At 45.8% G+C, this 17629-nt stretch overlaps 1 protein-coding gene across 1 annotated transcript in view; it reads right to left on the reverse strand.

The window, feature by feature from the left end:
* The window catches only part of MSN (moesin), a 48627-nt gene extending 32188 nt beyond the window's left edge, over positions 1–16439 (reverse strand). The window contains exon 1 of the mRNA XM_075106544.1: positions 16308–16439. Coding sequence (XP_074962645.1) covers positions 16308–16319 — 12 coding nt within the window. The 5' untranslated portion in view covers positions 16320–16439. The remainder of the gene's footprint in view (positions 1–16307) is intronic.
* Positions 16440–17629: the final 1190 nt, after the last annotated feature.

A 17629-nucleotide genomic window follows, 5' to 3' on the forward strand; every position in this document is an offset into this window, starting at 1 on the left:
AGCTTTTTCCCCACCCCTACATGTGCCGTTAGTCCAGCTCTTCCCTCCCAAGTTTCATTCCAAAGGCAGGGGATTTCCCAGTACTGTTTACCAGCTGCAAAGACCTAGTTCAAGGGGTTAAGCAGACAAGCCTGGCAGCCATGATGCCTTTCCAGACAGCCAATAAGCTTTCCAAACCTAGCATCCAGTAGATGTCTGCCAAAATTTCAAGCAGATATTTTGCTGGAAGGGGCTCAAAACAACATCAAGACAGGATGCTAACAAGACAAGTGTGACCTGCACAGAGGCACCACATGTACATTAAGTACTCGAGGTTCATGAGCTAATAGACTAAATACTCATTCCCTATGTAAAGGTCTCTAAATTCACCTGCAATTGATAGTTGTTTTAGAGGCAACTTAGAATTGAGGGCAAATAAAACAAAAAAAAGCTATGCTCAGACACTCTACTTATTCAAGAGACTTCACAGGGAAGACAGCATGAAGGTAACTGCTGTGACTGAGCTCATTCTTCCAAGGGATTCTCATGTTTGGATGAACAAGTCAGAAGCATGCTTATCTGTTTCATGTGCTTCTCTGTTCTTCAATCAAGACACCTAGCATTCCAGCTCACTGGTAATGAGAGGGACAGCTGAACACAGGGCTGCCTATTACAGACATCCAAAGCACTGCCTGGGTGTGGCACGTCAAGTTCTTGGCCAGCTCACAGCACTCACTGAATATCTGAAAAATAGCCAGACTTCTAGGAGCTAGAACACAGCCTTACTGTGGGATCTGACTGCCCAGACTATGAGCCATCCCTCCAAATTTAACTGCAGGCACAGTCAAGGGTGAGGTAAAGCTGTTTCATCATCCTGTGATTTTCAGTTTTATCATTTCCAGTGAGCTAGACAAATCCTGCAACTTCCTTTCTGTACAGGGTCTCATTTAGGCTGGCTGCCTTTTCATATCTATTTAGGTCATGGTTCCCTAAAATGCAGGATTTCCCTGAAACAGCTCAGTTCTACACTTCTTTTTAATATTCAGTTTCCCCACCCACATTTGCTTCCCTCTCCACCAACCTATTTTAGGTTTTAAATAGCTCTGTTGGGACTGTACATAGTTTATAAAAGACCGGCTTGTTATTGCTGAAGTACCTTTTGTTATTTTAAGCTCCATTTAGTTCAAGCACTTGAGCTTTCCTAATATAGAGGAGAGTAGCTACAACACCAGGATACACAGAACCCCGTGTCCCAAAAGGCTCCCAAACAGGCACAGAGCTGCTCGGGGAGCGGCAGAGAACAGTGCTAGGACATGCAGGATGTGGTCTCACAGCCACGGCAAACCATCCCCAACAGCCTGCGTCCTCCCACTGCCTTCTCTGGGTTCATATTAGCACTCCACGACTATGCCACAGGCGGGACCAAGAATGAATCAGACTGAGGATAACTCACCTGTTATTTTTTTCCAGCAGAACCATTTCATTGGTCCCACTCACTACACTGGCACAGCGGCGCTGCTACTGGCTCGGATTACAGGAAGAGAGAAGGGTGAGATGGCTTTTTGGGTACAGCTGGCCAAGATGAGCCAAGCTATTGAGCAACTATATTCCTCACTCCCAGGCACTCCTGCTTTATCTTTGCAGTAGCCCTGATACAAAACCCTTTGGTGAGATTTATTCCTCACCAAGCCACATGTTCACATGCCATTAACCCAGTTTTCTGCTGAGTTAACAGAACTGACGCACTATTGAGTTGGACTAGCCGAGGCAGTGCAAGGGAGGAACACGCAGATGGAAGCAAAACTTTACAGTGGTAGCAAATCAAAGCTCTCAAACATGCAACCAAGTTGCTCTAGTTCATTTAAAGTCTGCAACTAAATACATGCTCTTGAGTTCACACTCATGTATGAAATACATTGTTTGAAATTGGGCTATTTGGAAAGTATGCCTGATAAACTTCAGTTATCACTTGGGATCTAGATGCACACACGAAAGCATTGCTAAATGCCCAGGAATCCCAGTGGTCAAGATCTATTAACATGTCTTCCTTTTAAATACAGGTCCATCACATACCACCCCTTCAATGCACAGAATTAAGGGTAGATGATATCTGGACATTCTACAGATCAGGCAGACATCACGAGACCAAGCAGTCAAAAACCAGCCATAGTGGAGGGTATCACTTAGACCATTTCAGATGCAAAAATAAATAACATTCTGCATCATGTAGTCTTCCACAGAAAGCCTAACTAAACTGAAAAAAACAAAATTTATTTTTTTAATATAAAAAAACCACAGTTACCCCTTCCACTCCAGAGTATTTCTTCTTTAATCTTTCAGGGTGTTCTCACAAAGTCTATTAAAAAAAAAGTTACAGCTACATGAATGTAATTCATGTCTGTTGGACTTGAGTTAAAGGGTGTAGCTGTCTCTACAGTTTACAAAGAGACAGAGTCACAATTTAAAGAACAGAACAAAGCCTTAGACTTCTAGTAACTGCTATAGAGCGAAGCTAATCCCAGTTTGCCACAGGGCTCCATGTTCTGAAACAGTGCTATAAACATAAGAAGCAACTACCAAATGCATCCATACATATTGCCTCAGGACTCTCGCAGTTTAACACCTTCTGGCCTATGCTAGCTTCATGCGGGAAAGTGTTTTTAGAATACTGCCTGGACATAAGCAGACACCCTACATAGATCAACTGTACCAGCAAACACAACAGATAAGATAGCTGTACTTACAGGCAACCACGCTTATATTAAGTGTTCCTTCGAAAAGTGCTTCTTTTTGATAGTTTTTGATCATTATACTTGACTAGCTCTTTTACTTCCTCCATGCCTCTCCACTCCAGAAGATGAGGTTAAGAACTTCCAGGCACCTACACAATACTTCACAAGTTCCAGTGCTCCCCAAGTTATCTTTGTCAAGAACTGTTGTCCCACTGTAACAAAAACAAGACCCTGAACAATCCAATCTAACTTAGAAAATGATCCAACTCTGAAATCGACCTTGTTCTAAGCATGGGGTTGGACCAGAAGCCTTCTAGGGTTCTCTCTCAGCCTCACTACTTCAATAATTCTACAAGACCGCAGAGGCTGTTGGGGAGCTACCCTGCATTAGCTTAAACATTTATAATGCTCATGGCAGAAACTGACTTCTTGTATCAAGCAGGCAGGAGCTATTTCCTTGCATGATCTGCTGTTTCGATATTTAGATCCTTTAAACCTCCTCTACAGACAGATGTTATGGACTATCTTTATGCAGGCAAACATACAGATAAGCTGAACTGTTAGTGGTCTTCCTGAAGCTGGAGGTCAAGACTGAGGAACACAACCTAGTAGTAGGAAGAGAAATAGCCAGATGCTGAATATATCTCCTGTGTAAGTCATCGTACACGCAAATATACTTTACGAAAGCAAACAGTAAAACTTACTGGACTAACCAGAGGCAGGGAGCCTGCAAAGCAACCTTCTGCAAGGAGCATAAGTCAACTTGAGAGCTTAGCTCTTATTCAGACCTGCTGTGCAGGACTGGTTTTGGTTATGTTTTCAAGGCTTTTTTTCATATGCTAAGGAACAGCAGCATAGGATTTGCAGACATTAATTCAACTTTGATCAAAGCCTGGGGCTCCTGCAACACTCCTGCATGCAGATACCTCACTCTCAACTGCACATCTCTAGAACACTAGGAAGAGTAAGAAACAGCTAACTGCTCTTGCTCAGGCTTGTAGCAAACAAATAGATACACATTAATGCATCTAATAACCCATCTTTCCCCAAGGGAATCACCTGGTTTACAAGACTGCCTGAATCCCCTCAGATACAAATTATTTTCAAAACCTTCCAAACACTGCCAAATGAGAGCTGTCATTAGAATATTGTAAAAGCATTTTGCTGGAAAGTCCTCTATACCGAACTTTTTTTCTGAGAACAAAGCATTTGCACGTTTGCAGAGATAAGGAAAAACTTGAAAGGACAGAGTAATGCAGCACACAGTCTCAAGAAGAGTCACATAACATGCACCCCTTCTCCAAAATGAGGGAACCAGCTTAGTGAGAGCCAAGCTAGGATGCAGTAAATCTTAAATTTGAATTTCCTTATAGGAATTTGAGGGGTTCGGGGGGGGGGGGGAAGACACCCACCAACCAGCTTTTTTTTGCAGTATGAAAGACAGACATTTTCAAAGCTTAGCCATGGGAGAAGTGGTTGGTCACCTCTGACTAAGCTATATTTGGTGCTTAGTGGCAGAAGAGACTTTGCACAGAGGTGAACCAAGTACAGAGCAAACAACAAAGCCTGTAATAAATTTGTCAGAACTGAAGCAGCAAAGGAGCAGCAGGACAGCCTTCTGTCAGATTTCTACTCGATTATTTAGCATTTCTCAGAACACTAAGATAGCATATTTCCTGTTTATGATGCCGAAGCAAGTCTTGTTTAGGACATCTCATCTTCAGTTGATTGCTGTGATCTTTCAGCAATTTGGAAGTTACTTAGTCCTTCTATTGCTCTACCTTTTGATAGACACACTACAGTGATATGTTCTTACAGCTGAAGATGGTGACATATCCTCATTCAAAAAAAGATCTCTACCCTATTCTGTTAGGTGCGCAAAGGGGTATTCAAACTAAGCGTAATACATTGCATTGCAGCTTGCAGTCAACCTTCAACTTGAGGTATTAGTAACAAACCATAGAGCAACATAAAGTGAAAAAACCAACAGCTTCAGGGGTTTTGAGCTTTAACTCACTTCCTGATGGCTGCGACCACAACACCCCAGGTATACATTGTGCCCATGGGAGCAGAAGACATTGGTGTCTATAGATTTCACATAGCCTAAAACACTTGCAGCAGCAAGTCATTAAGAGAAGAGTAAGAAAATTCCGAGTCTGCAGGAACTTACTGCTTCCCGGTTTGTCATGGCTGGGTCAGAATACTGTCAGTTTGAAGTGCAATTTAGTGTTTCAAACAAACAAAAAATAAAAGATTACATCAGCAGGCAGTAAACACTTTTGGATTTTTTGAAGACCCAGTTCGGGTTAACAGAGGCTCCTTCCTTGCTTTTTGGAGCAAGGGACTAATATTATAACAGTAAGGAAAGCATGTCATCTCAGTATCCCAGGAAAGAGTGAGTTACAGTACGGTTCGGTTAAGAAAGGCAGCACAACGGAGCTGCAGGCTGGAGGACTAAGACACATTGCTTATCCAAGTATTTTCTTGGTTTAGTGATAATGTGTTTTATGGTGCTGAATACGAACACCCTTAAAGCCCACCACCTTCCCAACCACGGGCTCTGAGCGTTCAGGTATTCTAAGTAATACTAGCCTTTTCTGGCCCCATTATTCAAGCTACTAGTAACCTTACAGTTTTTGAGGCAGCTCACAAAAAGAGCAGTCGTGTAATAGTGCATTCATACAGCGGCTTCTGGCTCTCTAGAAGATTGTGGATATTGCCTAGAACAATCATTCTACTGCACTCTGCTTCCTGTATTTCACCAATGCAAACAAATCCACATGTTGAGTGCCCCTTGGTGAAAAATACAGATACTGCAACAAAAATCCAGCTGCTCGCACAGCATATTTTCAGAAATAGAACACTCTTCTACTTGAGGTAAGCTCAGATCCTCATTTTTCACTGAGGATAGCTGTAGCCACAGAGCACTGAATAGAGCCAGACACTGGATTCAATACCTCTCACCTAAAGTTCTCATTATCTACCCAATAAATCAAGTTAAGTGAACTAGTCCACTTTTGTTTCCTTAACATATAGATATATGTAGGCGCAAATGAAATAACCAGATGTGGGCAAAATAGATATTGGTGCTTAACCTTTTGACCTCATCTCAGAGGACAGACTTACCTTAACATTTGGTATGTAACATACAGTAGTTAAAAACGGTGAGCTAGAAAAGCAACACCTTTCTTATACATGCTGTGCAGTGTCTCCATTAATGAATGCTGTCAAACAAAACTCAGTGGAGCACATGAATATAATGAGCAATATAACCTAGTATCATCCCTAAAGGACAACTTGGGTTTTTTAAAAAAAACAACCAACCACAACCCCCACACAGTCACGATTTTTTGTGTTGTTATTGCTTAGGCACTACGTATTCTACTGTCCCAGCTGCACTATAAGCTATAATACACGCAAGTTTCTTTCAACCCATCCAGCTTTCCAGGCAATTTTGCTTCTTGACTAGAAGATCTGTTTTAGTGGTCAGATATTAACTAGATTAACCAAGTAATTGGGCACTACCAAAAGGCATTTAAAGGACAATGTATTCATCAGGTACAGTCAACATGGGCTCACAAAGGAGAAGACCTAACTAATTTGATACCCTTCTGTGAAGGACATTATGTCACCCACCTAATGGAAGAAGGCAAGGTGGTAGATGTAGTTTTTCTGGATTTTACTAAGGCTTTTGATACTATCCCTCACAGCATTCTTCTGGACCAGTGGTCCAGCTGTGAGATGAGCAGGTTCATGGTTCAATGGGTGAAGAACTGGCTGGATGGCAAGGCTCAAAGGGCTGCAGTGAATGGGGCTACATCTGGCTGGCAGCCAGTCACCAGTGGTGCTCCTCAGGGCTCAACCCTAGGCCAACTTCTGTTCAATATTTTTATCAATCATCTGGTTGAACAAGTTAAATGCACCATTAGCAAGTGTGCTGGTGATACCAAACTCGAAGATGTTGTTAACACTCTTGATGGACACGAGGCCTTGCAGAAGGATTTAGATAGAGTGAAGCATTGGGCAATCATCAGCTGCATGAAATATAACAAAAACAAATGCCATATTCTGCACCTGGGGTCGAGTAACACCAGGCACAAGTCTAACCTGGGAGAGGAGTGGCTGGAGAGCAGCCGTGCAGAAAGGGATCCGGCAGTGCTGGCTGGCAGCAGGCTCAGCAGGCTGCCGGGGCACACCGCTGGTTCCAAGGGGGCAAACTGCATCCTGGGGTGCATCAAACACAGCATAACCAGCCAGTCCAGAGAGGGGATTATCCCGTTCTATTCAGTGTTGGTGCAGCCTCACCTTGAGCAGTGGGCAGTTCTGAGCCCCACAACCTGAAAAGGACATTAAGGTGCCTGAACGCATCCAGAGGAGGGCAATAAAGCTGGTGACGGGGCTGGACGAGGTGTCCTGTGCGGAGCAGCTGGGGACCCTGGGTTTGCCTAGTTTGGAGAAAAGGAAGCTGAGGGGCGACCTCATGGCTCTCTGCAGCTGCCTGAGGGGGGGACGTGGAGAGGGAGGTGCTGAGCTCTTCTCCCTGGGATCCAGGGACAGGACGCGTGGGGACGGCTCGAAGCTGCATCCATCAGGGAAGGTTCAACTTTGACATGAAGAAACCTTTCTTTACCGAGAGGGTGTTCAAACATTGGAACAGGCGTCCTGGAAAGGTGGTCGATGCCCCATGACTGACAGTGTTTAGGAGGCATTTGGTCGATGCCCTTAATATGCTTCAGCTTTTGGTCAGCCTTGAACTGGTCAGGCAGTTGGGACAAGGTGATTGTCATAGGTCCCTTCCAACTGAAATATTCTATTCCAAGTAGAGTTTGTGATGGGTAGTCCTATCTATTTCTTCTAGGCCCCAACAAAAAGAAAAAAAAAATTTGTATATTGCAGGCATATTGAACAGGAAGTAACCTCATTACACGACAAAATTCCTCAGAAGTTAAAAGCGTTACCCATCCTAAAATAGAAAAACACTTCAACTCCTTTGAAGGAAGCTACAAAAAACAAGTTCACTAAGAGTCTGTAACTTTCCAGTTTCCACCTTTAGAAAGCTACCCTAACAACCTTGAAGTTCCATATTCAAGATAAAATACGAAAGCAAGAAGAAACTCACCAAGAAAACAAGTGAACATATCTGAAACTATATCCATTCCTCTAATATCCAACATGCTGGCAGATTAAAATTTTTGTTTAAAATAAGGGGAAGGATGAGAGTAGAAGTTATCTTTTAGCTTAAGTTCATTTTAGAACGTCTTCATGCAACTGAAATAAATATTAAGCATATTTATTATTACCCTTTTATGAACAATTTTGTTTTGTTGACCCTTTCTTGATCAATGGTCATAATTTTTTTTTAGGGTTAGCAAAGTAAAGAAGAGGAAAAAAAAGAAAAGTATCTGGAGCACTAGTACTTAAGTCAGTTTTCCTGCACAGATACACCATTGATCAACTTCTGCAAGAACTACCTCTCCCATGCAGGGAGGAAGCATTTCTAAACATACAAAGACTTCTGTGCCATATGCCTCTTGCTGACTTGCATATGAACAGGTCAACAACTCATTCAAGTGTGCATAATGGATCAGGAAGTAAACCCTTACTTTCAATACTATGTATGAATCCCTCCTTCTCTATTAGTTCTAACTGGAACTCCGAGGTTGCCAGTGAGTTGTCACGCTAACAGGATTGTTTTCATATAAGAGGATGTACTGGACCACAAAATATCACGCAGGTTTTGTACCACCACTTTATTGGGCAACTTGATATTGCTTAAATTTGTCAACAGCGGAACTGCCTTACTTCCTTACAGAATGCCTTCAGAACCATTTTCTGCCATTCTGCAAGTCCTGAGGATTACAATCATTTTAGGATGAGATCACGTTCTGAATTTTAACGGAGAAAAAAAACCACACCAAAAAAAACCCATGCAGCCAGAACCCTCTTGTCTATCCAGACGCCAGCCTGAAAAGACATTATTATACCTTATTATTCTAAGAGACATTCTGAACAAAAAGCCACACCTCTGGGGGGTGGGGGATGTTGAGAGCCCTGACATTTCACCCTAATTATTTGTCTGGCAGCTCATTTTTTGCACTGTAACCAAGCACAGAATTAATACCAGAGAGCTGAGTTCAATACAGTTTAAAAAGCTATGGCAAGGAAAGACTTAGCCCAAAATTCCATGCTTTATTAGCCTGTGTTACATAAAACCAAATATATTTATTAAATGGTGTGACTAAGTGATTGATCAGACTGCGATGGCAGATTTTTCCTGTACTTAGTCATTTCCCCACCATAACTAGGTCTCCCAATCCAGAGAGGAAAAATGTTGAGTCATAAGCACATACTACAGAGAAGAGGGCAAAGCAGTGATATTCAGATGGACAAGAATGGCTCACGGCTGCAGGAAGTCATCAGTTTTGCTTTAAAAAGAAAATACCTGGAGAACATAGGAAGGCATACGATCACAGAATAGCAGTTTTCCAATACACTGCACGCAAGATTCTCTGCCACTGACTGAACACTCCCCCCCCCCCCCAAAAAAACCAACAAAACCACAAAACCCAAGGTTTTCCAGTATTCACACTCCAGTGCAGTGCAGTGCAGTCTGTTCTCCTGAGCAGCCTTCCTCTATGAAGGAAACAAGTTGATCAACAGTGCTAGAAACTTGCAAGAGAGTATAGATTGCTCTGGACCACACATACCATGCCATTCTTATTCACTACTTCAGTTACCCTCTTCCTGATCTCTTCTGAGACTTCATTTTTCTCTACACAGAATCACTGCTGGCAGAGAAAGGAGTCTGTCATCTCATTCTTGCTTAGCTGCATGTTTCTATACAGAGCAGATCAGATTCGGAGCTTTTTCATTCATTCCTCCTTTAGGGGCACCCCTGTGCCTCTATGGCTATTCGTCTATCAGCAATGGCCAAAGGTAGAGAAACCTAGCGTGGCCAAACACCCCTATCTCTTAGCCTCAGAATGGGATGAAACCGAGCATCATTCCTTTATCCAAAGTTTGTATTTTTGAATAGGTTCCTCAGAACAACTACAGCTTCAGAGATGTTGGAACAACTAGGAAAAAGCATTTTGCTGGAGTCATACCACTAAAAACTCTTCAAATAGTGTTTTATCCCCATTTATTAAAAGTTCAACAAGCTGCTACACAAAGGCCAGGAATTTCTGACTGCCCCAGCACTCCATTGGGGGGCCACACATCCATACCAGTGAATATATCCTTTCATAGCTGCACAGGACAGAAGCAGCACTAGATCACCTATCTACATATCCACAGCTGTTGCAGCCATAATTGCCTCTTGTCAAGATAAGGCCCAAAACCTCTGCAGTTTCAGGTTTTAAAGCTCCAAACAGTTGCAGCTGATCCTGTGGTTTTATAGCCTCCAAGCCAGGCAGTGACTGTCTCTTCCTACATCGCTGCCAAGTATTTGCTGCACAATCTTTTAAACATTACAGTAAGAGCCAGCATTAGCTACTGGAGTCAGAAGGGTGGGTTTTATGCCCACAGCTTCCAAAACACTTGAACGCTCCACCTAGAAACAGCCTAGGGGCGTTACAAAGAGATTTGCCCAGAAGAGTAGCCTTCCATGAATCCAGAGACTTCAGCCTCCTTTAGAAGTTTCAGATGGGATAAAAACAAACTCCTCTGATACAGTATTACTGGCTGCACTATGCAAATCCCCGCTGTTCCCAAGCTCCCCTAGGGAAAGCAAGCAATTAACTGGCTGCTTACTAGTGCTCTTAATTTACATGAGTTAATTGCCCTGGATCATTGCTGGGCAGGGAAGGATTTCATCTTTTCCAATAGTGTGTCTGCAACAGCAAAGAGGCTCCTCACAGGGTGATGTTGATTTCTAGTATAATCGTTTAGCAGACAGACAAACAAGACACCGGGAAGGAGGGGCGACCCGAAGCGTCGGCACCGAGATCTTGGAGCCCTCTTTCAAGCAGACCCCATTGTAGCCCTCAGAGCAGCGACTGAGCACAGATAACAGCTTTATTGTGCAAATTCAGGGAGGCCTCTGGCCTCCGGCGGGGGGGAGGGGGGAAGGGAAAAAACGTCGTCAGCCAAATAAGGTGGTTTGAGCTGCACCAAAGCAGGAAAGCGTCCGGGAGGTGACGAGGCGAGGGGAAGCTGTTACTCAGTTTCCCCCATAACCTGGAGCCGGGCCAGAGCTACCTCTTCCAGAGGGGTTGCTCTGAGAAGTGTCAGTCGATCAGCAAACCCCTGCAGACCGCAGCAACGCGGGAAGGGTCCTCGCCCCCCTGCTCGCCCGGCTTCGCAAGAAGCAAAGACAGGAGGCGTTTGAATCGTTCCGTTTCAGTTTATCAGCTGCCTTTCATGTCGCTACCCTGGGACTTCCGCGAGCTCTGTGCAGGAGGATTTCACTTCAGACCAGACACGATACATAAAAGAACTGAAACATGTTTCCTCTAGAGGCAACGGTGCCATTTCCTGTCAAAAAAAGGCGTCCATATTAAGACATCTTATGAGCTATCCTCACGAGAAGAGCAAGAATTTTAATTAACCTTCAGGGGTGATTAATCAGATGGAGCAGTCACCCCAAGGCAAGTGCTGCAACCCTTGCAAGTGCAAAAAAAGGTACCGCCTGTAAATGTTATAGGGACAGGATATTTGCGAGCAGCAAGTGATGACCATGCCCTGATATTAGGCACTCTTCTCCCCACAGGGTTGTTATAGAAGCAGCAGTAAATCTAAAGCTTTCCTTGGGCTTCTCTTATTGCATGCGCCTCACCTTGCTCATCTGCTTCAAGCAACAAATGAAGATGTCAAAAAACAAAATAAAGGACTCAACTAACACATTTAATCTTCTAGAACCTCTGGTATGATAGGCAGTCTCAGGCCTAACACTGTCACATTAAAGTTTTAATAACTGGATCACAACTACCAACTCATATCGGGCATTCAGAATAGTTCTTGCTTACTACAGCCTGAAGCCACTCTAACTGATGCTTTCTGCACAACACTGCCAGTTAGGTGCAAGCCTTGCCATAAGAAGGCTATGCAAGATTTTACCAGTGTAAAACGTAAAAACAAAGTGATATAGCTTATCAGTGGTATTCTTTAAACTCCCTGTTTAACACAGAAGGCCCAAAGTACCAAAAAGAAGTTTTTGCTCACTACCAGGTTGAAGCGCTTCATCTGCACAAGAGGTAAAACCTTGCTATTCTTGCAGAATCTAGGAACTGAGCTGATTAATACAATAAGAGCTATGGTGTTATGGCCCTTCCTGGTTTATAAAATCCCATGGTAGGTATAAAGCTACATATACTTCATCATCTACCAGTCCAGTATTTTACCTGGTTGCACACTACACTCAGGATGTTTTAGCAATGTGAAGAACAAAATCAGCTGAAATTCACCAACAGGGGCAACACAGCCTTCTGTATAAAGCACACCTTTTTACAGCAAATCCATGTATCTGGTAGCGTTAGAAGAAAGGTACAATGGATTGAGTTTGCCTAACAAGCTAGCAGCCATGTCATACCAAAGCCTGTCTAACTTTGATCAGTGCTGCCAAGCTTCCCAAGTTATACTGAGGGAGAAGAGGAGATTTAACACCAAAAAGCTGGTCCTCAGATAAGACACGAGGTATCTGGAATGCTTCTGGTGTTCCTTCACAGCACAACAGGATCAAACCCAGGGCATCAAAAGAAAAGTGTCCATCTGTTACAAGTCATGGTTTCTGTCACTGTCCACCCTTCTCCCTCAGCTTTCAAGACCTCTAGTAAATTCCACTAGGAGAGGAAAAAAAGAAATATCACCCAAACAATTGTAGCGCTCTGCTCATAGCTGCCATCTTATCACAGCATTTGGTAGCAAGTAGCTACACATCAAGAAACTAATTATCCAGAGGATTCTCCTGACACCTACCCCAGTCTCTCAGTTACCTTTCTTCTAACCAGACCTATGCAGTTCCAAAGAACAAAGGAAGATACTCTTCAAGGACCTCTGGAGTCCAGCTGGGAATTAGGACCACCAATTTAAGCTACAGGCAGGGTCCCTGACAGCCCTAATGGCTATTGCTACACTGAGTTTTAGAAAGTATTAAGAGAAAAGGCAACAGCAGAAAAGACGTTTTTTAAAAATCTTAAATAGCATTGTAGAGCTGAGACCTATGCATCTTACTGTTATTTTGTGCTGAAGTCCTCATGCTAGTCCAAGTCGATTTTCTCTGCAGTAACACTTTGCCCTAGAAACCTGGAGACTTATTTTCTGAACATTGAGAGAAACACTTAGTTCTGCTAAGACAATGGGAGAAGTCCAAACTTTATTACACCTTAGTTTGAAGCTTTCTATAGTCATGAGATTAGCTCTGATTCAATCCATTTCTCTACAATGAGTGAACACTATGTTACTTAAAACAGAACTGCTCAAGCCCTACTGATAGGAGATAGGACCACTGAATCCACATCTCATATACAACAGCTGCTCATGTTTCAAGTTCAGTAGCCTAGCCATTCCTATAACCACAAAGAAACTATATTCCGAGGCAAAATAGTTCATGAATCCTGAAACAGAAATGTTACTGTATTTTTAGCTATTAGAAAAAGCAAAGTATCCTCCCATTAAATGGGCATGACTGGTACAAAAAAGGTCCCTCCCACTAATCCAACTAAGATGGGGCTTGTAATACTAAACTGCAAGCAATTAAGTATGGGGTCTGGACTAGCCATCAACATGACAGCTCATTCACTTCTACCAGGATTTAGAACTGAGTGCGACTTCCAGCTCTGCCCAGCCCGAAATGACTCAGTGCACTAGTCAGTAAGCATGAGATCAGAACCCACTCATGGCCAATAAACTGACATCTCACAACTCTGGGAGAGACTCTTCAGAGCTTGACAATGGCTTGCAAGAGGCACTGTAGCACTCAACTACTTCCACCCCTCTGCAATGCAAAGCAGGGGGATAAGATGCCCTCTTCGGTGTGTGCTTTAACTGTTTACCGCTTGCAGACTTTTCAGAACAAAAAAAATTATAACCCAGCGTTGGTTTGCTTAACTATAAGATCACTCTAGATAAAACAGTGAAGCCTTCCTGTGGAGAGCGCAGCAGGATCAGCAGGCCGATCCAGAGTGGACTTTCTATATAGCCTGCAAGACCTCCAGCAACCAAACCCCCCAATCATGCGGGCATTACACTTCACAACAGCAGATCATGTGCCACGAGTTCAAAGGTTACCAGAGTTAATCTTGGATTCCTATTAATAGCACACCAAAGCATCGTGCCACTTGTAGCAAGTCTCATTTAACGAAACTGCAATCTCTAGCTAGATGTGTTAACATTTAGCCTAGCTTAACGAGGAGCACGGACTCGGAACTCAACAGGTTTTGCTGCTCAAGCCACGCAGCAGCATGTTCTGTAAGCTTGTTGAGATGAATGATAAAAGCTACCAAACACTTTAGACACAAACGTTTTTCCTGCCCAACCAGAACTGTTCCCTGGAACATTTCCTCCATCTGTCTTCTTCACAATGGATTTATTTTTGTGATGAAGCCCACATATAGCTACATCTAACTGCTCAAGTTTCACCCACATTTGACCTTGATTGAGGAAAGTCACTTGCATTTTACTGTTTTGCTAGTTAAGTAGCTATTAACAAATCTTAAGCTAGCACACTAGTAGTCCTGTTTCTTTCACATGAAGAACTGATTACACAGTTACGCCAGCATATCCTGTTCCTGCAAACCACAGCTCAAGAAATAATGTTTAAAATATTATTTCAGTTGGGTCTGCAACTAGGGCAGGAAACCAAAGGCTGATACAGCAGGAGGCCTGCAGCTCTGTACCTCAACAGGCCCGAACATCTGAACCGCTTTCTGCGGTGTGCCATGTACTGTCACAGCAAAGCGCTTGCATTTCTTTATCTGTTCCAGTTTTTAAGAGCTCTGAAAGCAGAACTGCTCTGTCAGAACATGAATCCGGCCTAGGGCGTGTCTGCAGACAGAGGCTGCCATGAGGACCTCGTAGCAAGCGCAGTATCATCACATTTGGATTCAGGTGGTTAGCGGGAAGCCTGCCTGCTAAGCGTCTGTGTCACACTCAGGATTTCTTTGCTGATTCACACTAAAAGTAATCGCTCATCAAAAATTGCAAACTCTCTGGCTAAAAGGTCTCAACTGCATTTTAAACAGAAGTCCCCTAACCTGAGCTACTTCTGTTAATTTTACTTGTTGCCTCTATTTTTTTTTGTGTGGAAGTAAGTCTTCACCAATCGTTGCAGATGTTTGAAAAAAGGCCTTTCTAAAGCTTCAGAACATACTGTTTTAACCTCTAAGTAGCTTGACCTTGATATCCTTTAAGATACTGATGTTTAATAAAAATAATATTCAGCTATTGTCTCAGAGACCTAGCATTTAAGACAGCAGGGAAAGCAGAACTCAAACAGGCATTTAGTATCTATTTTAAAGTAATAAAACTAAACTATCTGTAAAAAAAAAATCAGGGTGGAGTCCATTTCAACTTCCACTTGCATAGGGGTGTTACTTTTGTTTAGGTTGGGTTTGGTTGGTTTTTTTTTTGCTCTTCTTTATGTAAACCACAGGCTCTTCGCTTAAACATTAGATGTTCTTAGGCCATTTCAGATCACTCCCAGGGAGGAAACATCCAGAGCCTTCCAGCCTGCTCCTTCCTGTTTTATCAATGAAGGGCTAGGACCAATTCTTTTACTCCAACCAGGAGAAATCAAATGGAAAAAAACCATGGTCCTCATTAGTCACCGAACTCCTGCTGCGAGGAGGAGAGTCAAGTACGGACTTGACCAGACTTTCTGAAGTACTAAAGATCTCCCCAGCCAAGAAATACTTCGAGTCAAGCTGGGACAAGGCTCCCTAGCAACTCGGGCGGACTAAATACAAGTTGTGAAAACCCCAACTTCTCCTCGCTACAGAGCACACGAGAGGCGGCCATAGAACTAAGTAACTCCCCACCAGGCTCTAGAAAGCTTCATCCAGCACGCCTTCCGCAGCCGGGCGCGCCCGGGACGCGAGGGGAGCGGGGCGGGCGGCGGGCCCCGCTCGTCCCGGCGCGGAGGGGCGTCCCGGGCCCCGCAGAAAGCTGTCCCCCGCCACCCCGCGAGGGCAGCCGCGGCCCGGGCAGGGACCCCCGGGCGGGCAGGGACCCCCGGGCGGGCAGGGACCCCCGGGCGGGCAGGGACCCCCGGGCGGGCGGGTGGGCGGCGGCGGGGCCCCAGCCCGGCCCCTCGGGCGGGCGGCGGTGGCGGGGAGGGAGCGGCGCGCAGCGCCCAGGGAGGGGAGCACAAGATGGTGGGGCGGCTCCGCGCCGAGCCGGCCCGCGCTCCCCGGGGCGCCCTCCTTTCTCCCCTCCTCCCTCCCTCCCTCCGCCCCGGGCGGCCACCGGCGCCTCCCGGGCTCCATCGCCGGCCACAGCCACTCCCGGACGGGCCGCACGCGAGCCCAGGCGGGAAGAGCCCCCCCGGGCCGCCGCCCGCTCCCGCCGCGAGGCCCGCGCGCCGCCACACCCGCTCGGCCGCGGCCGAGAGCCGCCCCCGCGGCGGGGCCCCCCGCTCCGCTGCGCCCCGGCGACACCCACCGTTTTCGGCATCTTCCCGGTGGACTGGGCACGGCAGGTCGCTCCTCCTGCGTCGGTAGGGCTCTCCGCGGGCTCCGCGCTGCTTCTAACGGGACTCCGCGCCGCGCCTCTCCGCCCGCCCGCCCCGGCGCAGGCCCCGCCCCGCCCGGCCCCGCCCGCCCGCCGGCCCGGCCCGGCCCGGCCCGGCCCCGCTCCGCTCCCGCTCCCGCTCCCGCTCCCGCTCCCGCTCCCGGCCGCCTTCGCTCGGGCTGGGGCTGCGGTGCCCCCGCCCCGGCCTCCTTAGCGGGGCCCAGCCCGGCCATGCAGCGCAGGGCGGCCGGGCCGGGCGTCGCCGTCGAGGCTCCGGGAGGCCTCGCCGCGGGGGTGGGGGGCGAAGCGCCTGTGGCGGCCCCGTGCGGTGGCCCCGTGGAGCGGCCCCCGCCAGCCGGTCTGGGCGGGGAGCGCCCAGGGGGGCAGCGGCGAGGCCCACCGGGGCCCTGGACGGTGTAGTTTATTTGCACATCAGGTGCCACTGGAACTTCTGGTCCTTGCTAAAAGCGTGATTTTAAAAAATATTGCTATTTGGTGTGAGTAACACCACAGCGCTTACGGGGTAGATCGTTTCGCCTTCCCCTCGGCCTGAGCCACGCTCGGGTGGTGCACAGGCGACGGGCTCCTCAGCCCTTGGTGCGTTCGGGAAGTGTGCTGTCACGTAGAAGGTTTTCGTAGCTGTCTATTTAACTAAAAAGCACACATCCAGCTCCAGGTGCTTCAAAACCACAAGGGGCTGTGGCTCTCCGACCCTGGGCAGATGAACCACCTCTACTCTTCAAGCCTTCCCCGAGGCCGCCACCATAATCACGCGGTATAAACGAGCAATCGAATTCACGGGTGAAAATAGTTTGAGGACCTGCTGCAGACCTCTCGCCAAAGCTCCCGTGCCATCTCTGTTTTGGAACCATTGATGGAGGGAATCAAGGTCCAGCATTTTCATGGGGATTTAAGGAAGCCGTCTCATCTCCGTTGGGACTTTGAACATAACTGGCAAACAGCTACCCAAGTCCTATTTTCTTGTAGAAAAAAAAAAAAAGAAGTCATTCTTTTTAAAGGTCACAACCCATGTCCAGAAAAAGGAAATTAAATGTTCGCAATAAATTTAACATCTTATTTTCTCAGGAAAGTAGAAACCTATCTTCCTATTTTTCTTGAATGTGTGTTTTCTTGTCAAATCTGCTAAAGATTTTCAATCTTTAAGCCACCTTGGTTGATGCAAAGGTAGTGCAGAGTAGCTGAACTTCATAACTTCATACCTACTTTTTCCCCAGCATGTTGAATAAATGAAG

This window comes from Phalacrocorax aristotelis, chromosome 11 (assembly GCF_949628215.1).
Source record: "Phalacrocorax aristotelis chromosome 11, bGulAri2.1, whole genome shotgun sequence".
Classification (NCBI taxonomy): Eukaryota; Metazoa; Chordata; class Aves; order Suliformes; family Phalacrocoracidae; genus Phalacrocorax; species Phalacrocorax aristotelis.